Raw genomic sequence first — 24,657 nt, 5'->3', positions numbered from 1 at the left:
GAGTCTACCGTGGCTATTGGTCCAGATTGATCGAGGGCGGCACGGTGGCATAGTGGTTAGCACTGCTGCCTCACAGCGCCAGGGACCAGGGTTCAATTTCTGGCTTGTGTCACAGTCTGTGCGGAGTCTCCACATTCTCCCCGTGTCTACGTGGGTTTCTTCCGGGTGCTCCGGTTTCCACCCACAGTCCGAAAGACGTGCTGGATAGGTGCATTGGCCAAGCTAAATTCTCCCTCAGTGTACCTGAACAGGCACCAGAGTGTGGCGACTAGGGGACTTTCACGGTAACTTAATTGCAGTAAGCCTACTTGTGACTAATAAATAAACTTTTACTTTAACTTTACTTTAGATTGCTTGTTAGAAAGTACATATGAACACTGCGCAAGAATAGTCTCTGACCTTCCTGTGAGGTCCAACATAATTAATTAGTCTGCCAAAACCCACTGAGAACTTAGACGAGTTCCTAAAACGTCTCCCTGTGCTCATGGAACCAAAGTTTTATACACTTGTAATTATTCCCTAATCTTTCCTCAGTTGGTGGCAGCTGTTCTCAACAAGAATCCATAGAACCCATAGAATCCCTACAGTGCAGAAGGAGACCATTCAGCCCATCAAATCTGCACTGACAATAATCCAACCCTCGGCCCTATCCCCATAAACTCACACATTTACCCTGTTAATCCCCCTGACATTAAGGGGCAATTTGTCATGGCCAATCCACCTAACCTGCACATCTTTGGACTGTGGGAGGAAACCCGCTAATCCCTCTAACCTACACATCCCAGGACACTAAGGGACATTTTAGCATGGCCAGTCAGCCTAACCCGCACATCTTTGGACTGTGGGAGGAAACCGGAGCACCCGGAGGAAACCCACACAGACACAGGGAGAATGTGCAGACTCCACACAGACAGTGACCTGAGGCTGGAATCGAACCCAGGTCCTTGGAGCTGTGAGGCAGCAGTGCTAACCACTGTGTCACTGTGCTGCCCAATCTTACAGTATGTACTCAATTGCAGCACGATTTTAATGTTAACATGGAGCGGCAATGACACTGCAGTCACCCACAAACTGAAAATGGTGATCAGTTTAGTTTTGCCTTGGAATTGACTGAGGGAAGAGTTTTCCTTCTGGACGGTATCTAATACTGACACAGTTAAAATTTGTCCAGAAATTTGGGAGCACTAGATCTCACTAACTTCATTATGGGTGCTCAGAGCAATTGAGGGGAGCCCTAGAAGGAGGCTAAGAGGTAAAGCTTAAGATATCAGATAGATGGCAAGGAATATTAAAACCTAACTCTTTTTGTCATCTCGCCCAGTGTCTTGCTTACGAGATATTATAAACCCCTCCAAAACTTTGCTGCCCACGGTGGCACAATGGTTAGCACTGCTGCCTCACAGTGCCAGGGACCCGGGTTCAATTCCAGTCTCAGGTCACTGCCTGTGTGGAGTTTGCACTTTCTCCTCGTGTCTGCGTGGGTTTCCTCCCACAGTTAAAGATGTGCGGGTTAGGTTGATTGGCCATGTTAAATTGACCCGCGTGTCGGGGGATTAGTTGGGTAAATGTGCGGGGTTACGGGAATAGGGCCTGGGTTGGGAATGTGGTCGGTGCAGACTCGATGGGCCGAATGGCCTCCTTCTGCACCATAGGGGTTCTATGATGCTCTATCCTAACTCGCACTAAGTCTCATTCAGCCATCCCTGATTCTCATTGCCCCACCATTGATGGCTGCGTTTCCTCTGTCTCGGTCCCAAGCAGAGGTACTCCATCCCCAGATCTCCCTTTCCTCCTTGTATGCAGTCCTTACAATCTATCCCTTTGACTCAGCCTATTATGTGGTCCAGTATCTCCTTATGTGCCTTGGTGTCAAATTCTGTTCAATTGTGATCCTGGGGACTGCCTTTTCACATTGCATTGCATTAAAGATGCTACGTAAGTAAATGTCAATGGATAGAGCTGGAAATTGAGGAACAGAATTAATGCAGGATGCATTGGAATCTTTTCCGTGTCATTGCAGGATGGGCGGCTGCGGACAAATGACCAGCTGATTGCCGTGAATGGCGAACACCTACTGGAGAAATCCAACCACGAGGCTCTGGAAACGTTACGGCGATCCATGTCAATGGAGGGAAACATCAGAGGAATGATCCAGGTGATGGTGGCCAGGAGGATGGAAAAACACCAAGAGGTAGGCTCCTGACTTGGATGTGCACAGCAAGTTCTCTTCCTGTTGGGAAATGAGTGACCTCAATGGCCTCCCTCAGGTGGAGATGGTTTGGCTAAAAAAGTACTGGACTTTCACCTGTAAGCCTTGGGGTAGAATATTTTTCAGACTGTTGTAGGCACTTTCCTTCAACGGAGTTGTTCTTGAATGAAATTAGTTGAAATATTTTTTATTATTCATTCATGGGTCATGTTGTCTGGCCAGCATTTATTGCCCATCCCAAGTTGCCCAAGGGCAGTTAGGAGTCAACCACATTGTGGGCGGCACAGTAGCACAGTGGTTAGCACTGCTGCTTCACTGCGCCAGGGACCCGGGTTCGATTCCTGGCTTGGGTCACTGTCAGTGTGGAGTTTGCATGTTCTCCCCGTGTCCGCATGGGTTTCCTCCGGGTGCTCCGGTTTCCTCCCACATTCTGAAAGATGTGCTGGTTAGCCGCGTTGACTCAGAAATGTCCCATGTCATGTTACCTTGATCACAAAGCTGGAGCTCTGTAATATTATATGTCTTCACAGTCTATCTGCTGCTGAAATGGTCATCCATGCCCCGCACCCCCCTCGCCACCCCCACCTCCAGCTCTGTAACTTCATGCGAGCTTAAAATCCACTGACAGCTCTGCATTCCTCCAGTTATGGCCTCTTGCACATCCCTGACTTACTTTCCTTTGCCAGTGATGACAGTGCCTTCAGCTGCCCAGGCCACAAGCCATTGAATCCCCTAACTCAACCTTTCTACCTCTCCTCCTCCCTCTCCTGTTTTAAGATGCTCCTCAAAAACCTACCTCTTTGATCAAACTTTTAGTTACCTGGGGTCAGTTTTGTTCACTGATTTCCTGCGCAGCGCCTCGGGACACTTTCTATCTTACAAATGCTTAGAAAAAATGATAAAAGCCAAATTTTTATTCCTATCTGAAATGCTGCAAGGGTGACGAGTGTGTGCAAGTCGCTTATGTACCAAGCATTGATCTTCTGAGGTTGGGAATCAAAGCATGGCTTCAGACTGAATAACGAAACTGCCATTAATGTTATTACCTGTACTTGCAATTGTTTTTTAAAGAAACCCAAAAATAAGGATTTTTCAGTTCAAGGTTACCATTAATAACATAAGTATTTGGTTCAATGAATTTTCTCTAGCATAACTCAGGAAGCTATTGGACATTTTTACTGGACAGTGCTTAAGGGAAGAATATAGTGATCCCTTTAAGATTTTGCGATATCTTTTGTAGCTTTGCTGAGAATGGTGCAGGTTTATGGGCAGCATGGTGGTACAGTGGTTAGCACTGCTGACTCACAGCACCAGGGACCCGGGTTCGATTCCTGGCTTGGGTCACTGTCTCTGTGGAGTCTGCACGTTCTCCCCATGTCTGCATGGGATTCCTTCGGGTGCTCTGGCTTCATCCCACAGTCCGAAAGATGTTCTGGTTAAATGCATCGGCCATGCTAAACTCTCCCTCAGTGTACCCGAACAGGTGCCAGAGTGTGGCAGCTAGGGGATTTTCACAGTAACTTCATTGCAGTGTTAATGTAGGCCTACTTGTGACACTAATAAATAACTTAAAAACTTAAGATGTGGAATCTGTGGCTAGGACTGAGCAAAGAGCAAAGGGGGTTCTGGATTCTGGAGTCATATTGGATGTTGGTTGCTCTTTAAGGTGACTGCAGAGAGCCCGCCTTCAAGGACAATCCCCAAATCACGTTGGATTTCTTCAGTTTGACCTGGCCTTTTGGATTCTGATGCATTACCTGTTGCTGGTTGCAATCTGTTCCCCACATACTTCAGTCACATACCTGCTGTGGGGAATCATAGAAACCCTACAGTGCAGAAGAAGGCCATTCGGCCTATCAAGTCTGCACCGACAACAATCCCACCTAGGCCCTATCCCCGTAACCCCACATATTTACCCCGCTAATCCCTCCAATCTACGCATTCCGGGAGACTAAGGGGCAATTTATCATGGCCAATGCACTTAACCTGCACATCTTTGGACTGCACTTCACAGTAGAAGTGGGAAGGCACCATCTTGCAAGTAGTTTTTGAGAGCTGTGTTAGCATGTTTTTGATCTGTTCTGTTGTTGCTACCTGTGATGTGTACTTCTTGGACACAATCACAAAGGAAATCACAAAGGAGCCTGTATTAACAGCACTGAATTACCTAGGTATTTGCAGTCAAGGGTAAGGGTATGGAGAGAGTAAAGGACCTCATGCAAGGTCGTTTCATGTTGCTACCTATTTCTAGACAGTCTTAACTCGGGGTCATGTGACTTCTTTCCGCACCCTGTGGGCGGTACTGTACTCAGTCCCAACAGTGTTGCTATAAGTATTGGGCTTGGTTCTCCAGTGTGACATGGTCATAGTCCTTGTGATCTCCTGGACCTCTGCCCAAAGAAGCGAAAAATGACCGTGGACAGATGGCAATTCCGTAACTTAAAAATTTCACTTAGTTTTTAAACAGCTGTTGTCGACATTTCCGCTTGTGGAGGTCAATGTATTTGCCAGTGCATGGGGCATCGAGGTTATTGCCACAGAAACCCTTTGAAGAAGGCAAAACAGTTGGCATACTAAAACTTTGACAGCGAAGTTTGAGAGTGAACAATGAGAACGCTCAAATTTCACTGCTTATAGAACATAGAAAAAATACAGCACAAACAGGCCCTTCGGCCCACAAGTTGCGCCGGTCATGTCCCTACCTACCTAGGCTTATATATAGGGTTACCTATAACCCTCAATCCTATTAAGTTCCATGTACTCATCCAGAAGTCTCTTAAAAGACCCTATCGAGTTTGCCTCCACCACCACTGACGGCAGCCGATTCCACTCACCCACCACCCTCTGAGTTAAAAACTTACCCCTGAAAGCTCCTCTGTACCTACTCCCCAGCACCTTAAACCTGTGTCCTCTCGTAGCAGCCATTTCAGCCCTGGGAAAAAGCCTCCGAGAATCCACCCGATCTATACCTCTCAACATCTTGTACACCTCTATCAGGTCACCTCTCATCCTTTGTCCCTCCAAGGAGAAAAGACCGAGCTCCCTCAACCTATCCTCATAAGGCATGCCGACCAATCCAGGCAACATCCTTGTAAATCTTCTTTGCACCCTTTCAATAATTTCCACATCCCTCCTGTAATGAGGCGACCAGAACTGAGCACAGTACTCCAAGTGGGGTCTGACGAGGGTCTTATAAAGCTGCATCATTATCTCCCGACTCCTAAACTCAATCCCTCGATTGATGAAGGCCAGCGCACCACACGCCTTCTTAACCACCTCCTCTACCTGCGAGGCCGATTTAAGAGTCCTATGGACCCAGACCCCAAGGTCCTTCTGATCCTCTACACTGCTAAGAGTCTTACCCTTGATATTAAAGTCCTTCATCCCATTTGACCTGCCAAAATGGGCCACTACACATTTATCCAGGTTGAAGTCCATCTGCCACTTCTCCGCCCAGTCTTGCATCCTATCTATGTCACGCTGCAGCTTCTGACATCCCTCCAAACTATCCACAACACCACCAACCTTCATGTCATTGGCAAACTTACCAACCCATCCCTCCACTTCCTCATCTAGGTCATTTATGAAAATGACAAACAGCAAGGGTCCCAGAACAGATCCCTGGGGCACTCCACTGGGAGAAAAAGACCCATCTACAAACTACTCTCTGCCTTCTGCAGGCAAGCCAGTTCTGGATCCACAAGGCAACAGCCCCTTGGATCCCATGCCCTCTCACTTTCTCAAGAAGTCTTGCATGGGGGACCTTATCGAACGCCTTGCTGAAGTCCATGTAAATCACATCTACCGCTTTTCCTTCGTCAATGGGTTTAGTCACATTTTCAAAGAACTCCACCAGGCTCGTAAGGCACGATTTGCCTTTGACAAAGCCGTGCTGACTACTTTTGAGCATCCTAAACTTCTCTATATATACTACATCTACTGTAGTCGATGGTAGTCATGATGTGGAGATGCCGGCGTTGGACTGGGGTAAACACAGTAAGAGTTTTAACAACACCAGGTTAAAGTCCAACAGGTTTATCCATCAACACTGCAACCTGCTGGCTCCTAGTGGAGTGGATCTCCAACAAGATCGCGCATATCGACACAGACATCAAGTTTCTACAAACATGCAAGAAAGCAGACAAGATACCGAAAGGACTACGGATCACGAACCCACTCAGGTCCCTCCACTCACATTGTCTGTATCTTTAAGACCTGGTTGGCTGTAGAGATTTGCATTCTAATCAGTATTCTGTAACTTGATTTTGTGTCTCTGTGTGCCTTGTTTGAGAGCAGATTTCCACTCCATCTGACGAAGGAGCAGCGCTCCGAAAGCTAATGGCATTTGCTACCAAATAAACCTGTTGGACTTTAACCTGGTGTTGTTAAAACTCTTACTGTGTTCACCCCAGTCCAACGCCGGCATCTCAACATCATTTATATCTTCCCTGGCATCTGGAAGTCGGGCGACTTATGATCAGTGGAGCACTTTTGAAGTATAGTCTGTGTTGAGATATACAAAACGTGGCAGCCAATTAGGACACAACAAGATCCCACAGACAGTAATGATCAGATAATCAGATTTTTAGTGATGTTGGCAAAGAAAACCTCACTGTGAAAGATAGTTATAAATTGCAAATTACCAGCCTGAGAAAAGAAACAGGAAGAAGCCTTCGGGAGCTAAGAATCCCTGTGGATTGATTCTGGGAAACTAATTAAATCTATAAAGAACAGTGTAAAGTATATCTATGAAGTATATTTTTTCGGTTGGGCAAAGAAGGGGCTATCCCGTTCTGTGTTTTAAAGTGTAAGTTTCCTACAAAGATAGTGTTTAGTCAATTGTACTTTTAGTCTGTTGTTACATTAAATGTCTTAAAACCTGAATTATCTTTTTTTATTCAATCACGGGACATGGGCATCACTGGCGAGCCAGCATTTGTTGCCCATCCCTAGTTGCCATTCTTTCAGCTGTGGACTGGAGGTTTGACAATACTTTTCACTGTACACTAATACATGTGACAATAATAAATCAAATCAAAATTTCTTTTTTTAAAAATTAATTCATGGGATGTGGGCGTCACTGGCTGGACCAGCATTTAGAACAAAGAACAATACAGCACAGGAACAGGCCCTTCGGCCCTCCAAGCCCGCGCCGCTCCCTGGTCCAAACTAGACCATTCTTTTGAATCCCTCCATTCCCACTCCGTTCATGTGGTTATCTAGATAAGTCTTAAACGTTCCCAGTGTGTCCGCCTCCACCACCTTGCCCGGCAACACATTCCAGGCCCCCACCACCCTCTGTGTAAAATACGTCCTTCTGATATCCGTGTTAAATCTCCGCCCCCCCCTCACCTTGAACCTATGACCCCTCGTGGACGTCACCACTGACCTGGGAAAAAGCTTCCCACCGTTCACCCTATCTATGCCTTTCATAATTTTATACACCTCTATTAGGTCACCCCTCATCCTCCGTCTTTCCAGTGAGAACAACTCCAGTTTACCCAATCTCTCCTCATAACTAAGCCCTTCCATACCAGGCAACATCCTGGTAAACCTCCTCTGCACTCTCTCTAAAGCCTCCACATCCTTCTGGTAGTGTGGCGACCAGAACTGGGCGTAGTATTCCAAATGTGACTGAACCAACGTTCTATACAACCGCAACATCAGACCCCAACTTTGATACTCTATGCCCCGTCCTATAAAGGCAAGCATGCCATATGCCTTATTCACTACCTTCTCCACCTGTGATGTCACCTTCAAGGATCTGTGGACTTGCACACCCAGGTCCTTCTGCGTATCTACACCCTTTATAGTTCTGCCATTTATCGTATAGCTCCTCCCTACATTATTTCTACCAAAATGCATCACTTCGCATTTATCAGGATTGAACTCCATCTGCCATTTCTTTGCCCAAATTTCCAGCCTGTCTATATCCTTCTGTAGCCTCTGACAATGTTCCTCACTATCTGCAAGTCCAGCCATTTTCTTGTCGTCCGCAACCTTACTGATCACCCCAGTTACACCTTCTTCCAGATCGTTTATATAAATCACAAACAGCAAAGGTCCCAATACAGAGCCCTGCGGAACACCACTAGTCACAGGCATCCAGCCGGAAAAAGACCCTTCCACTCCCACCCTCTGTCTTCTGTGACCAAGATGTGGAGATGCCGGCGTTGGACTGGGGTAAACACAGTAAGAAGTTTAACAACACCAGGTTAAAGTCCAACAGGTTTATTTGGTAGCAAAAGCCACACAAGCTTTCGAGGCTCTGAGCCCCTTCTTCAGGTGAGTGGGAATTCTGTTCACAAACAGAACTTATAAGACACAGACTCAATTTACATGAATAATGGTTGGAATGCGAATACTTACAACTAATCCAGTCTTTAAGAAACAAAACAATGGGAGTGGAGAGAGCATCAAGACAGGCTAAAAAGATGTGTATTGTCTCCAGACAAGACAGCCAGTGAAACTCTGCAGGTCCACGCAACTGTGGGAGTTACAAATAGTGTGACATAAATTCTGATTCTAGGATCGCATGATAAAGACTCAGGAGGAAAAAAGCAGAAATATTTATGTGAAATAGTGTGACATAAACCCAATATCCCGGTTGAGGCCGTCCTTGTGTGTGCGGAACCTGGCTATCAGTTTCTGCTCCACGACTCTGCGCTGTCGTGTGTCGCGAAGGCCGCCTTGGAGAACGCTTACCCGAATATCAGAGGCCGAATGCCCGTGACCGCTGAAGTGCTCCCCAACAGGAAGAGAACAGTCTTGCCTGGTGATTGTCGAGCGGTGTTCATTCATCCGTTGTCGCAGCGTCTGCATAGTTTCCCCAATGTACCATGCCTCGGGACATCCTTTCTTGCAGAAACTGATAGCCAGGTTCTCGCGGAGCAGAAACTGATAGCCAGATTCCGCACACACAAGGACGGCCTCAACCGGGATATTGGGTTTATGTCACACTATTTCACATAAATATTTCTGCTTTTTTCCTCCTGAGTCTTTATCATGCGATCCTAGAATCAGAATTTATGTCACACTATTTGTAACTCCCACAGTTGCGTGGACCTGCAGAGTTTCACTGGCTGTCTTGTCTGGAGACAATACACATCTTTTTAGCCTGTCTTGATGCTCTCTCCACTCCCATTGTTTTGTTTCTTAAAGACTGGATTAGTTGTAAGTATTCGCATTCCAACCATTATTCATGTAAATTGAGTCTGTGTCTTATAAGTTCTGTTTGTGAACAGAATTCCCACTCACCTGAAGAAGGGGCTCAGAGCCTCGAAAGCTTGTGTGGCTTTTGCTACCAAATAAACCTGTTGGACTTTAACCTGGTGTTGTTAAACTTCTTTCTGTGACCAAGCCAGTTCTCCACCCATCTAGCCACCTCCCCCTTTATCCCATGAGATCCAACCTTTTGCACCAGCCTACTATGAGGGACTTTGTCAAACGCTTTACTAAAGTCCATATAGTCGACATCCACGGCCCTTCCCTCTTCAACCATTCTAGTCACTTCTTCAAAAAACTCCACCAGGTTAGTGAGGCATGACCTCCCTCTCACAAAACCATGCTGACTATCGTTAATGAGTTTATTCCTTTCTAAATGCGCATGCATCCTATCTCTAAGAATCCTCTCCAACAACTTCCCGACCACGGACGTCAAGCTCACCGGCCTATAATTTCCCGGGTTATCCTTCCTACCCTTCTTAAATAACGGGACCACATTAGCTATCCTCCAATTCTCTGGGACCTCACCCGCATCCAGTGACGAGACAAAGATTTGCGTCAGAGGCCCAGCGATTTCATCTCTCGTCTCCCTGAGCAGCCTGGGATAGATTCCATCAGGCCCTGGGGATTTGTCAGTCTTTATATTCCCTAAAAAACCTAACACTTCCTCCCTTGTAATGGAAATTTTCTCTAACGGGTCAACACTCCCCTCCGAGACACTCCCAGTCAACACATCCCTCTCCTTTGTGAATACCGACGCAAAGTATTCATTTAGGATCTCCCCTACTTCTTTGGGCTCTAAGCATAATTCCCCACTTTTGTCCCTGAGAGGTCCGATTTTTTCCCTGACAACGCTTTTGCTCCTAACGTATGAATAAAATTGCCTTGGGATTCTCCTTAATCCTGTCTGCCAAGGACATTTCGTGACCCCTTTTTGCCCTTCTAATTCCTCGTTGGAGTTCTTTCCTACTTTCTTTGTATTCCTCCAGAGCTCCCTCCGTTTTTAGCTGCCTGGACCTAACGTACGCCACTCTTTTCTTGGTTTCCCTTGCTCAATTTCCCTGGTTATCCACGGTTCCCGAATCCTACCCTTCCTGTCCTTCTTTTTTACAGGCACATGCCTATCCTGCAGCCCTAACAACTGTTCCTTAAAAGACTCCCACATGCCAGATGTGGATTTACCCTCAAACAGCCCCTCCCAATCAACAGCTGCCAAATTCTGCCTAATCCCACTAAAGTTAACCTTCCCCCAATCCAACACCTTACTCTTGGGACACCACTCATCCTTTTCCATCACTATCCTAAAGCTAACAGAATTGTGGTCACTATTTGCCACATGTTCCCCTACCGAAACTTTGAAGACCTGACCTGACCTGACTGGGATCATTCCCCAGTACCAGGTCCAGTATAGCCCCCTCTCTAGTCGGGCTATCTATATATTGTTCCAAAGAACCCTCCTGTACGCATTTTACAAATGCCTCCCCATTCAGACTCCCAGCCCTACGCGATTTCCAGTCTATACCAGGGAAATTGAAGTCTCCCACTACAACAACCCTATTTTTCCTGCACCTATCCATTATCTCCTGACGTATCCATTCTTCCACTTCCCTTGGGCTGTTGGGGGGCCTGTAGTATACCCCCAACATAGTGACTGCGCCCTTCCTGTTTCTGAGCTCCACCCACAGTGACTCGTTACACGACCCCTCTGAATTGTCCTCCCTCTGCACCGCTGTAATATGCTCTCTAACTAATACTGCTACTCCCCCATCTCTTTTGGCCCCTCCTCTGTCTCGCCTAAAACACTAGGACCCCGGAATATTCAGCTGCCAGTCCTGTCCCTCTTTCAACCAAGTCTCTGTCACCGCAACCACATCCAAATTCCTCATAAGCATTAAGGCCCTAAGTTCGTCTGTCTTACCTGCTACGCTCCTTGCATTGAAGTAGATGCACTCCAGACCTCCAGGCCCAGTGAGGTCATCCTCCCCCAGAGTGCTCTTCTTCCTTGCCAGCCTTGTCCTGGCCCCAAGCTCATCCCCAGCCTCTACACTTGTCGACATAATTTTTTGATCCCCACCCCCCTGCCATATTAGTTTAAACCCACCCGAACTGCACTAGCAAAACTCCCAGCCAGGATATTCGTGCCCTTCCAATTTAGTTGTGATCCGTCCTTGTACAGGTGCCCTCCTCTCTTGAAAATTTCCCAGTGATCCAGGAATATGAATCCCTCCCTCCTGGACCAGTCCTTTAGCCAAGCGTTCAATTGTACTATCTCCGTATTCCTAGCCTCACTGCCCCTAGGCATTGGAAGTAGCCCAGAGATTGCCACTCTGGAGGCCCTACTTTTTAGCCTATTTCCCAACTCCCTGAATTGCTCTCGTAGGATCCCCCTGCTCTTCCTATGTACGTCATTTGCACCAATGTGTACAATGACATCCGTTTCTTTATCCTCCCCTTTTAATATGCCTCCTATCCGCTCGGAGACATCCAGTACCCCCGCCCCAGGTAGGCAGACTACCATCCTGGAGTCCCGTTCACACCCACAGAATCGCCTGTCCGTGCCTCTAACCGACGCAACCCCCACCACTATTGCTCTCCTAATCCCTCTCTTTCCTTTCCGGACCACAGAGCCTGACTGTGTGCCAGTGACCTGGTCACTGTGGCTTACCCGTGGAGAGTCATCCTCCTCCACACTATCCAAAACAATATACCTGTTTTGGAGGGGGACAACCACAGGTGACCCCACTACTAATTGCTCACACCCCTCCCCTCTCACACCTGTCGCCGAGCCCTGGACAGCCACTGGAGTACTCTCTGGTACGTTACCCTTATGACCTTTACTCCTCCTAACTGTAACCCACGTGTCTTCCCCCTGAGGCCCCGGTGTAACTACTTGCCTATAACTCATGTCTATTTGTCGCTCATTCTCCCTGACTAGACTAAGGTCATCAAGCCGCTGCTCCAGTTCCCTGACACGGTCCCTCAGGAGCTGCAGTTCCATGCACCTGGTGCAAATGTGAACCTCCGGGCGGCTAGGTGTTTCCGGGAACTCCCACATCCCACACCGAAAGCAACAAACTGGCCTATTACTCATAGCTACCTTTTTCCTTTATAGGAATGGAGAAGAAGAAAAAAAAACGTACCCCGCTTCGCCCTTTCCCCCGAAGCCCTGTGAGCCAAAGCCCTTACAACTCACACTCTACTCCCTGCTCACTCTGCTGCCTGCTCCCAACGCTGCCTGCTCAAAAGTGTGGCCTGCTTTTAAATCCTCCAAAAACCTTCCCAGGCTTCTCCTGGGCCTACTTCCTGTTTTGGATTAAAAAAAACCTCCGATTTTTTACACAAATTTAACTGAAAAAATAAATAAATAAATCACCTGCGCAAACACACTGCCTTATAGCACATCCCTAGTTGCCCTTGAACTGAGTGGCTTGCTAGGCCATTTCAGAGGACAGCTGGGAGTCAACCACATTGCTGTGGCTCTGGAGTCACATGTAGGCCAGACCAGGTAAGGACGGCAGATTTCCTTCCTTAAAGGACATTAGTGAACCAGATGGGTTTTTCCCACAATTGTTTCACGGCCATCAGTGGATTCTTAATTCCAGATTGTTTTTTGATTGAATTCAAATTCCACCATCTGCTGTGGTGGGATTCAACCCCAGGTCCCCAGAACATTAGCTGAGTTTCTGGATTAATAGTCCAGCAATAATGCCACCAGGTCATTGCCTCCCCCCTAAAGGTTATCAGTCTGTACGGGGATCAGAACAATTTTAATATTGCGTTGCACTGTCTAATTTTTTTTTTTCCGAACCTAATCGGAGTTCTGCTTTCTAGTTGTTAACTCCTGGGTTCCAGATCCTTCAAATGGAAACTTGAACCCAAAATCTAACCAGTGAGACTTCTTTTTATTGGGTTTGTTGAGAATATTTTAAAGTCAGGGCCATCTGCAGGTGTGCAGGTCGGCAGACACCTGTGCCCTTGTGTTGATTGCATTTCCCCACATGGAGTGAATATAAAAGTTACTTTTTTGTTTCGGGGCGTGCTTTTTTAAAATTTCATTCGTGGGACTTGGCGTTGCTGGCTGGCTGGGCCAGCATTCATTGCCCATCCCTAATTGCCTGAGGGCAGTTGAGAGTCAACCACATTGCTCTGGCTCTGGAGTCACATGTAGGCCAGACCAGGTAAGGACGGCAGATTTCCTTCCCCAAACGACATGAGTGAACCAGATGGGTTTTTCCCACAATCGATAACAGTTTCATGGCCATCAGTGGATTCTTAATTCCAGAAATATTTTATTAAATTCAAATTTCACCATCTGCCGTGGTGGGATTTGAAAACCTGGGTCCCCCAGAACTTTCGCTGAGCTTCTGGATTAATAGTCTAGGGTCTAGGCTAGGGCGGCAAGCTGGTGCAGTGATTAGCATTGCTGCCTCACAGCGCATGGGTTTGATTCCCGGCTTGGGTCACTGTCTGTGTGAAGTTTGCACATTCTCATCGCCTGGGTCCGCCTGGGTTTCCTCCGGGTGCTCTGGTTCCCTCCCACAGTCTAAAAGATGTGCTGGTTCGATGCGTTCACCCGAACAGGCACCGGAGTGTGACGACTAGGGAAATTTCACAGTAACTTCATTGCAGTGTTAATGTGAGCCTTACTTGTGACTGATAAATAAACTTTAACTTTTATACCACTAGGCCATCACCTCCTCACATGATCAATGGTAATTTAGTCAGATGGCGGTCGTGTCGGAGGGGGAATCAGGCTGCAACCTTTTTGTAGTTGCGTCACAACCTCTGTCTGTAAAGCTTACACCATTAAACAATCTTTTATGGTTTTATTGGTTTAGACAGTAATGCACAGGGCAGTGACTGATCTGTTCTACAAGCCAGATACTTTAATTAGGGCGAGTACCGATTTGCCGCTATTGTATTGATTCATGTAATTTATCAAAGAATGATGAGGAATTTTAAGTGAGTGCGCTCTTGCTTGGCTCGGCACATTTTTACTCTCCCATTGAGCAGTGTTTTAATTTAGTAATAGTTTGCCTTAATGGAATAAAAGCCTTTGGAAAAGATGCTTTAACTTGTTCGGTGTTCTTATTTAGTACCCCCATTTCATTTTTTTCCTCCCTCTTAGTATAATGAGCCTTCTCTATCCCAGTAAACAGGGAATTACAAATTGGCAAAAACGAAATGGTTATTGTTCAGGATCGTTTGGAAGTATCTGAACACCACTTAAAGGAGTAATGTTTTTTTTATTTAGCACTGCTGGCATTAGAATGAAAGAAAAAGAATTTACATTTGGGCTCAAGACCGTCCTTAGTGCCTTACAGTTTAAAGTTTATTTATTAGTATCACAAGTAGGCTTACATTAACACTGCAATGAAGTTACTGTGAGAATCCCCTGGTCACCACAATCCGGCGCCTGTTTGGGTACACTGAGGGAAAATTTGGCATGGCCAATGCACCTAACCAGCACATCTTTCGGACTGTGGGGGGGGAAACCGGAGCACCCAGAGGAAACCCACCCAGACATGGGGAGAACGTGCAGACTCTGCACAGGCCGACTCAAGAACAGCTTCTTCCCTGCTGCCACCAGACTTTTGAATGGACCTACCTTGCACTAAATTGATCTTTCTCTACACCCTAGCTATGACTGTAACACTACATTCTGCACTCTCTCATTTCCTTCTCTATGAACGGTATGCTTTGTCAGTATAGCGCGCAAGAAACAATACTTTTCACTGTATACTAATACATGTGACAATAATAAATCAAATCAAATTAAAGACAACGACTCAAGCCGGGAAGCAAACTCAGGTCCCTGGCCCTGTGTGGCAGTGCTGCCCCAGTGAATGATGTCCTGCTGCAACGTACTTCTGAACGTGATGTCTGATCGCTATGTGAGAGCCTGCTGTTCATAAATTGGCTGCTGCATCTCCTACACTCCGCTCCAAATATAAGTCTTTGGCTATAAAGTACTTTGGGACATTCTGTGGCTGTGAATGTGTTATATCAATGCAAGTTCCTTGTTTTCTCCGCCCTACTTGCTCACCACTCCTGTACTCATTTACTGGCATTAGCTCTTCATCCTCCTCATGAACCCATCTGGTTCACTAATGTCCTTTAGGGAAGGAAATCTGCTGTCTTTATCCCGTTTGACCTACATGTGACTCCAGAGCCACAGCAATGTGCTTGACTCTCAACTGCTCTCCAAGGCCAACGAGGGATGGGCAATAAATGCTGATGTGGAGATGCCGGCGTTGGACTGGGGTAAACACAGTACGAAGTTTAACAACACCAGGTTAAAGTCCAACAGGTTTATTTGGTAGCAAAAGCCACAAGCGTTCGGAGCCTTAAACCCCTTCTTCAGGTGAGTGGGAATTCTGTTCACAAACAGAGCATATAAAGACACAAACTCAATTTACAGAATAATGGTTGGAATGCGAATACTTACAGCTAATCAAGTCTTTAAGGTACAAACAATGTGAGTGGAGAGAGCATCAAGACAGGTTAAAGAGATGTGTATTGTCTCCAGACAGGACAGCCAGTGAAACTCTGCAGGTCCAGGCAAGCTGTGGGGATTACAGATAGTGTGACATGAATCCAATATCCCGGTTGAAGCCGTCCTCATGTGTGTGGAACCTGGCTATCAGTTTCTGCTCAGCGACTCTGCGCCGTTGTGTGTCGTGAAGGCTGCCTTGGAGAACGCTTACCCGAATATCAGAGGCCGAATGCCCGCGACCGCTGAAGTGCTCCCCAACAGGAAGAGAACAGTTTTGCCTGGTGATTGTCGAGCGGTGTTCATTCATCCAATGTACCATGCCTCGTTGTCTACCTGATACGCTGCAGGAAAGGATGTCCCGAGGCATGGTACATTGGGGAAACCATGCAGACGCTGCGACAACGGATGAATGAACACCGCTCGACAATCACCAGGCAAGACTGTTCTCTTCCTGTTGGGGAGCACTTCAGCGGTCACGGGCAGTCGGCCTCTGATATTCGGGTAAGCGTTCTCCAAGGCGGCCTTCACGGCACACGATGACGCAGAGCCGCTGAGCAGAAACTGATAGCCAAGTTCCGCACACATGAGGATGGCCTCAACCGGGATATTGGGTTCATGTCACACTATCTGTAATCCCCACAGCTTGCCTGGACCTGCAATGTCTCTCTGGCTGTCCTGTCTGGAGACAGTACACATCTCTTTAACCTGTCTTAATGCTCTCTCCACTCACATCATTTGTACCTTAAAGACTTGATTAGCTTTAAGTATTCGCATTCCAACCATTATTCATGTAAATTGAGTTTGTGTCTTTATATTCCCTGTTTGTGAACAGAATTCCCACTCACCTGAAGAAGGGGCTTAAGGCTCCGAAAGCTTGTGGCTTTTGCTACCAAATAAACCTGTTGGACTTTAACCTGGTGTTGTTAAACTTCTTACAATAAATGCTGGCCAGTCAACGAATCCAATGTCCCACGAATGAATGAAAAAATGTTAAATGTAAATCCTAGTCCTCATTTTTAAATCCTTTCTTTATTTCTCCTCCTTTTGAAATCTTGCACGCAATCCATTGAGGGGAAGCTCTTTACTGGCAAAAATGGGTAGGTTTGGTTCAGGTGGAAGCTAAAAATCCAAAACTGGAAACCATCCAAACTCAGGTTTTGATGGAGCTGGAACGAGGGGCAGGTGACCAATCCGCTTATAGCAAGTAGGTTGGTCACTTAAATATTTCAATGAGGCTGCATGCCTTCAGTTTGATAGTGCCTCGATTTTTCACCACAGTTGGCCAGGATTCTCCTGCTTTGGGAAACACAGCAGGTCAAAGGAGAGTAGATCTACGTCCATGAGGTAAGTGCCTTTACTGCGATTCTTTGGGCCTGGGAGAGCAGGAGTGTTTTCTCCAGGTCCAACAGGCTTAGCAGTAGACTCTACCACACGCACCCATCCCCTGTCGCCACAGCTCATTGGCTGTCCAACTAATTTGGGATGGCCTTGGCCCAGTGGTATTATCTTTAGACTATTAATCCAGAAACTCCGCTAATGTTCTGGGACCCGGGTTCAAATCCCACCATGGCAGATGATGGAATTTGAATTCAATAAAAAATATCTGGAATTAAGAATCTACTGATGACCATGAAGCCATTGTTAGAGAAAGCCATCTGATTCGCTTATGTCCTTTGGGGAAGGAACTCTGCCGTCCTTACCTGGTCTGGCCTACATGTGCCTCCAGAGCCACAGCAATGTAGTTGACTCTCAACTGCCCTCTGAGATGGCCCAGCAAGCTGCTCAGTTCAAGGACAATTAGGGATGGGCAATAAATGCCAGCGATGAACATGTCCCTCGAATGAATTTAAAAGATTGGACTCATCCCCAACCGTAATCTTCTCACCCCCATGTGTCATCTGCCCTCGCCAGCCGCGATCTAACCCAGTTCAGTTACCACTACCCCACCCCCACCGACCAGACACTCTGCTTTCAGCCCAACGTGGCTGTTGCCTGGAAAATTGGAAAATCCCACCTGAGTTCAATGGACTTTTCCACGGTTCGTCTCTTAGAGTCGGTGCGGGACTTTCGGGAAATCTGTCCCTCCAAGTTCTCTGATCTCAAGACAGCTCCCCGCCAGCAGCCCCCCCACCCACCCATTCCCTTCCCCATATCTAGCCTCATCTCTTTGACCACACTTGTGGTCACTGTTCTTGATCTCCATCTTTCTCAGCAACCAATTCCTCTGACAGCTTTCCGTGAAACATCGTGGGACGTTAGTTTTCAGGTGAAGGCACTCCATGAAAGCAAACTAGTTGTTGTTTAACAAATACTTTCATTTGCACACGCAGAACAGCAGACTCAATTTTTTAAAAAACTAATATATAACCTCCTGGTGCGCATTTCATTTCTTGCCTCAGTCTACTTCCAGAGCAATTTACCTGTAACAAAATGAAACATTTCAGACCATCTGCACATCATAACTAAAACCAGCAAGAAGTAGAAAAGTTCTTTGAATAGTAATTCAAAAAAACAAATGATCATCGCCCAAGGGAGCATTGGCTAACTGTGATATTTACATAGTTTCCAAGTTGGCAGAAGCAATTCTTCTATTACATCCATTGCAGCAACAATGACCTGCATTTATGCAGCGCCTTCATCATGGTAAAATGACCCTCCCCACCAGCGGCTTCACGGGATCATTCAAATAGAGATTTGATATGGATCATGTGAGGATATATTGGGACAAGGGTCCAAAGATCGTGAAAAAAACTACAAAGGATTGTGAACATAACCCAATCCATCACGCAAACCAGCCTCCCATCCATTGACACTGTCTACACTTCCCGCTGCCTCGGGGAAACAGCCAGCATTATCAAGGAACCCATGCACCCTAGACAGACTCTCTTCCATAAAAGCAGATTACTGCGGATGCTGGAATCTGAAACCAAAAGAGAAAATGCTGGAAAATCTCAGCAGGTCTGGCAGCATCTGTAATGAGAGAAAAGAGCTGATGTCTCGAGTCCAGATGACTCTTTGTCAAAGCTTTGACAAAAGATCATGTCCACTCGAAAGTCAGCTCATACCTTCTTCCACCTTCTTCCGTCGGGAAAAAGATACAAAAGTCTGAGATCACACACCAACCGACTCAAAAACAGCTTCTTTGAGACTTTTGGGTGGACCTACTATATATTAAGCTGATCTTTCTCTACACCCTAGCTATGACTGTAACACTATTTTCTGCACCTCTCCTTTCCTTCTCTATGAACGGTGTGTTTTGTCTGTATAACGCGCAAGAAACAACACTTTTCATGTGACAATAATAAATCAAATCGAATCAAATCAAAAGGTTTTGAAGAGACTGATTTTAAGGAGCATTTTAAAGGAAGGGAGTTTTAGGGGAGGGGGCATAGGCAACCAAGAGAGCAGTGCACCAAAAATAGCAGCATGATGTTAAACCTCTCGGCCTTTTGGCTAAGATCAAGCATCAGATCAAGCCCAAGATGGGATGCAATGTCTTATCTTGTCAGCTTACATCTTATTTCTCTCTTTTATGGGCACTCTGAATTGGGTTCAATTGGATTTTGAATTTGGTTTTTGGAGCAAGCAAGGAATGGATTTGGGTTTGCCCGGGTCCGTTCTGAGCATTGGCTTTGTAATTTTAAGGACGGAGTTAAAAAAAAGTTTGAAAAAACACACGATGTTGAGCTTGTTAATGATGCCGGTGCTTCTTCTAGCCTTGAAACCACAAACTCTTTCCTCGTGAAAATGTGAAGCTTGGAAATGCCATCATTTTATTTTCGTAGGATTTTTTTTTTCCCTCTCATTTCCCCCTTATGATTTCTATTGTTTTGACATCTGCCTGCTCCTGTCAGCCTCTGTACAGAAAAATCCCTTTGCCGTTCTGGTGATTAAACAACCGGTACCTTTTCACTGCTGGATTTCTTCTGCGGCTTTGAAAAAAAAAATGTGTCCTTGATTTCTCTATCAAGCAAAAAAAAAAAGTTGTCACGTTTAAACCCTGGAATGTAATGAAGTGGAGGTGAAAGAATGCAATGCACCATTGAACTGGATTCTTCAGAATGAAATGAAAAATGGGATGCTCTTTTTCATTTCTTGCTCATATCTGCTAATGTAGTCACCAAATGAAGTAATAAGCAATGTCTGATGGATTCCCTGGAATTACCTATCATCGCAAAGTGCAGTAAGTCTTCATGACACGCAACCTTCAGCTTCTTTTCCGTTGCTGTCGTTTCAATTCCTGTAGATTTAACGAATCCGTTTTTGCGAGATGCGAGCTGGATTCAGCACTGCAAGTGCGAGGCATCGGTCCTCTTGGAAGTCAGTTAAAATAGCGTTCGGGTAAAAACGGCTTTGGTTTTCAAGGGAGCCATAACTGTTGCCAAATATTAAGTTGACCTTTCTCTACACCCTAGCTATGACTGTAACACTACATTCTGCACCCTCTCCTTTCCTTCTCTATGAACGGCATGCTTTGTCTGTATAGCATGCAAAAAATAATACTTTTCACTGTAACATGTGACAATAATTAATTAAATCAAAATCGAAAAGACAAAACTTGATATCGTCGATGAATCGACTTTTTATGGTGCCGAGAACTCTGCGCAGTCTCAAGACTCTCTCCTCCATCGCCTTCGCTGCCCTCCCCAGTATCATAGAATCTCTACAGCGCAGAAGGAGGCCATTCGGCCCATCGAGCCTGCACTGACAGCAATCCCACCCAGGCCCTATCCCCGTAACCCCATGCATTTACCCTGTTAATCCCCCCGACACTAAGGGGCAATTTAACATGGCCAGTCCACCTAACCCGCACGTCTTTGGACTGTGGGAAGAAACCGGAGCTACCGGAGGAAAGCCACGTAGACACGGGGAGAACGTGCAAACTTCACACAGACAGTGATCCGAGGCCGGAGTTGAACCGGGCCCCTGGCGCTGTGAGGCAGCAGCGCTAATGACTGTGCCACCGTGCCGCCTGTGAGTGATTAACTGAAGAGCATTGCTTGTTAATCCTGCTGTGAAAGCCTAACAGCCCCTGGTTCTTGTGGTGGATGTGGTGGCATGCCAAGGATCGTAGGCAGCTTCTGAGGAAGGTGGGCGAGGTTGTGAAAGGTGAGTCCCACCTTGTGAAGAGATCTGGTGGAATATGTGGTGAAAACAGTAGGGAAAGTCATGGAATGGTGGGCAGAATCGTACAACGCCGTCATTCAGAATCGTACAACGCCGTCATTCAGATAAAAATTACATTTGACCCCTTCAGACACCAGAATCCAGTAGCTCTAATTATGAAATTGCCAATTGCAATACCCGAAAACACCTTCTATTGGTTTTAAGTTTCATCAAATAAAAATTTAATGTGACCTATTCAAACCTCATGAGGAATGAAAAACATGACCTACATTTTTATAATGCCCTTCATGACTTCAGGTCAACCTTTGCTTTTACAGGGCAGTCACTGTTGTAATGTAGGTAAAACAGCAGCTAGTTGCCACACAAACAGCAACAGGCTGATAAGCAAATAATCCATGCTAAGAATTGGTTGAGAGAGAAATATTGGCCAGGTTATTAGGGGAAACTCTTGGTCTTCTTTGAAAGGTCTGTAAGATAGCTTGCCTGACAGTGCAGCATTCCCCCAGTACTTCATTGGAATGTCAACCTCATTTGCTGTGTTTGGGTCTCTAGGCTGGAACTTGCAGTCATAACCTCTGACTTTGAGGCGAGTGTACTAACAACTGAGCCACAGCTAAAAGCTTAGCAGCAGGCTTGATTATTAAAAAATAATTGTTCATGGGGTGTAAGCAACAATGGCAGAGTGAGCATTTATTGCCCATCCCTCATTACCCCCAGGAAAGTGGTGTTAAGCCATCTTCATGAACTGTGGAAATCCACGTGGAGTATGTGCAGCCTCAGTGCTTTTCTCTCCGCAGTTTGCTGTAACATTTCAGTGGGCTGCTTGGAGTCATCTACATGTAGACCTGAGGTAAGCCAGGAAAGGATGGCAGGTATCCTCCCCAGAAACGCAGGAGTGAACCAGATGGTTTTATTGAGGCTAGCATTTTATTCTAGATTTATCGGGCCGCAACTTCCAAGCTGACCCAGGTCAGATTGAGGGGCCCCCCTTGAGTTGCGATGGGGAACCCCATCTCGGAACTTCACAAGTAAGGGTTTGCACAGCAATTCCTAAAAGTGCAATTTTCCTCTGGGTAATTGCCCTGCACGGGGAACTATCTAAAAATGCAATTTAAATCGCAAACTTCGGGTGGTTCTGACATGGTTACACTAATAGTTACTCAGCTAATGATAGAATAATTAAAAGCTCTTCTAACTTCTGGTTTTACTATTTCAAGCACTTAGACCAGCGCCCCATGACACTCCCAGTACCCCATCACCCACCTCCCTATGCCTGTGATTACCTCCACACACTGAACCCCCCCACCGTCCGACTAACCATTCTCCCAAAGCCAGGGGAGTATTCTCCACCTCCAATGACCCCGCCCCATGGGATTCCCCCACCAGCTCACGCCGCCGACCCCACCCAACTCTGACATGTCCATTCGTAGGACATGGGTGTCGCTGGCTGGACAGCATATATTGCCCATCCCTAGTTGCCCCTGTTCAGAGGGCAGTTGAGAGTCAATCACATTGCTGTGGCTCTGGAGTCACATGTAGGCCAGATCGGTAAGGACAGCAGATTTCCTTCCCTAAAGGACATTAGTGAACCTGATGGGTTTTTCCGACAATCGACAATGAACAAAGAATAAAGAAAATTGCAGCACAGGAACAGGCCCTTCGGCCCTCCAAGTCTGCACTGACCATGCTGCCCGTTTGAACAAAAAGCCCCATGGTCCTAGATTTCATAGTCATCAGTTGACTCTTAATTCTAGATATTTTTTATTGGATTCAAATTCCACCATCTGCCATGGTGGGATTTGAATCCGGGTCCCCAGAACATTAGCTGAGTTTCTGGGTTAATGGTTGAGCAATAATTCCACTAGGCCATTGTATCCCCTAACATTATCCAACCTAACCTGAACCCCTCGAACCTGATCTAACCCGACATCCCCCCCAATTTATCTGACCCAACCCAGCCCCAAATCCACAGGTTGGCCCCCCCCCACCATTCCTATTCACTTACCTTGGATGCATCTTTTTCCTGGCCTGTCAACTTCAATAGATCTTTAAACTTACCAAATGCTGTAATAAAAAGAGGGGACTTTGATGCTGGGCTTCAAAGACAGTTCCGTCGTCTCTCTTGCCCAGCCGGAGTCAGAGGGTCAGGTGTGACAGGAATGGAAGAAAAATCTCAGAAGTAGTTGGGCATGGCGTGGAACTCTGATGCTGATAGCCACTCCGAGGAGGTTATGGCTCACCAGTTGAATTGACATTCCCCCGGTGTTGTGGGATTTGAACTCATGCTGCTGGAAACTCCCAAAACATTGATGTTTTTCAGGTTCTGCTAGCAAGGATGATTTCATACAAGTCAGGAGTTATAAGGGTGTTGTATGGGTGGCCTTTCCCCAGTGACACAAGTTTAATATAATTGATAAATGAAACAAAGATGTAATGAGATTTTATTTAATACAGTGAGTTTTTCTGTTTTAGAACATTTTTTCTAGCAGGGTGGTGGAAACAGGTTTCATCATGACATTCAGAAAGGGATTAGACCAGCGCGATGGCACAGTGGTTAGCACTGCTGCCTCACAGCACCAGTGACCCGGGTTCGATTCCAGCCTCCAGTGACTGTGTGGAGTTTGCATGTTCTCCCCATGTCTGTGTGGGTTTCCTCTGGGTGCTCCGGTTTCCTCCAACAGTCCAAAGATTTAAGTTTAAAGTTTTAAACTTTATTTATTAGTGTCACAAGTAGGCCTACATCAACACTGCAATGAAGTTACTGTCAAAATACCCTAGGTGCCACACTCTGGCGCCTGTTCGGGTGCACTGAGAGGGAATTTAGTATGGCCGATGTACCTAACCAGCACGTCTTTAGGACTGTGGGAGGGTGGGCGGCACGGTAGCACAGTGGTTAGCACTGCTGCTTCACAGCTCCAGGGATCTGGGTTCGATTCCCGGCTTGGGTCACTGTCTGTGTGGAGTTTGCACATTCTCCTCGTGTCTGCGTGGGTTTCCTCCGGGTTCTCCGGTTTCCTCCCACAGTCCAAAGATGTGCGGGTTAGGTTGATTGGCCATGCTAAAATTGCCCCTTAGTGTCCTGAGATGTGTAGGTTAGAGGGATTAGCGGGTAAATATGTAGGGATATGGGCGTAGGGCCTGGGTGGGATTGTGGTCGGTGCAGACTCGATGGGCCGAATGGCCTCCTTCTGCACTGTAGGGTTTCTATGATTTCTATGAAACCGGAGCACCCGGAGGAAACGCATGCAGACACGGGGAGGATGTGCAAACTCCACACAGACAGTGAGCCAAGCCAGGAATCGAACCCCGGTTCCTGGAGCTGTGAGGCAGCCATGTTAATCACTGTGCTACCGTGCTTATGTGGATTGGCCATGCTAAATTGCCCCTTAGTGTAAGGGGTGAATATGTGGAGTTACACGGAAAGGCCATGGGTGGGATTGTTGTCAGTGCAGGCTCCTTCTGCACTGTAGAGATCCTGTGATTCTATTCCATGATTCTGTGACATACCAGAAAGGGAAAACTTGTGTGGAACTATGGGGAAAGAGCTGGGAGTGAGACTAGTGGGATAGCTCATTCACAGAGTCACTACAGACATGATGGG

General features: G+C 46.5%; 1 protein-coding gene across 5 annotated transcripts in view; it reads left to right on the top strand.

The window, feature by feature from the left end:
* The window catches only part of LOC144503886 (partitioning defective 3 homolog B-like), a 1,029,287-nt gene that overhangs the window by 507,297 nt on the left and 497,333 nt on the right, over positions 1 to 24,657 (top strand). For all 5 annotated transcript variants that reach the window (XM_078228918.1, XM_078228917.1, XM_078228921.1 and 2 more), the window contains one exon: positions 2,021 to 2,191. In XM_078228918.1, the coding sequence (XP_078085044.1) occupies positions 2,021 to 2,191 (171 nt within the window). The remainder of the gene's footprint in view (positions 1 to 2,020; positions 2,192 to 24,657) is intronic.

Source organism: Mustelus asterias, chromosome 14, assembly GCF_964213995.1.
Source record: "Mustelus asterias chromosome 14, sMusAst1.hap1.1, whole genome shotgun sequence".
Classification (NCBI taxonomy): domain Eukaryota; kingdom Metazoa; phylum Chordata; class Chondrichthyes; order Carcharhiniformes; family Triakidae; genus Mustelus; species Mustelus asterias.
The sequence above is the reverse complement of the archived record's forward strand: the minus strand, read 5'-3'. Positions and strand labels throughout refer to the sequence as shown.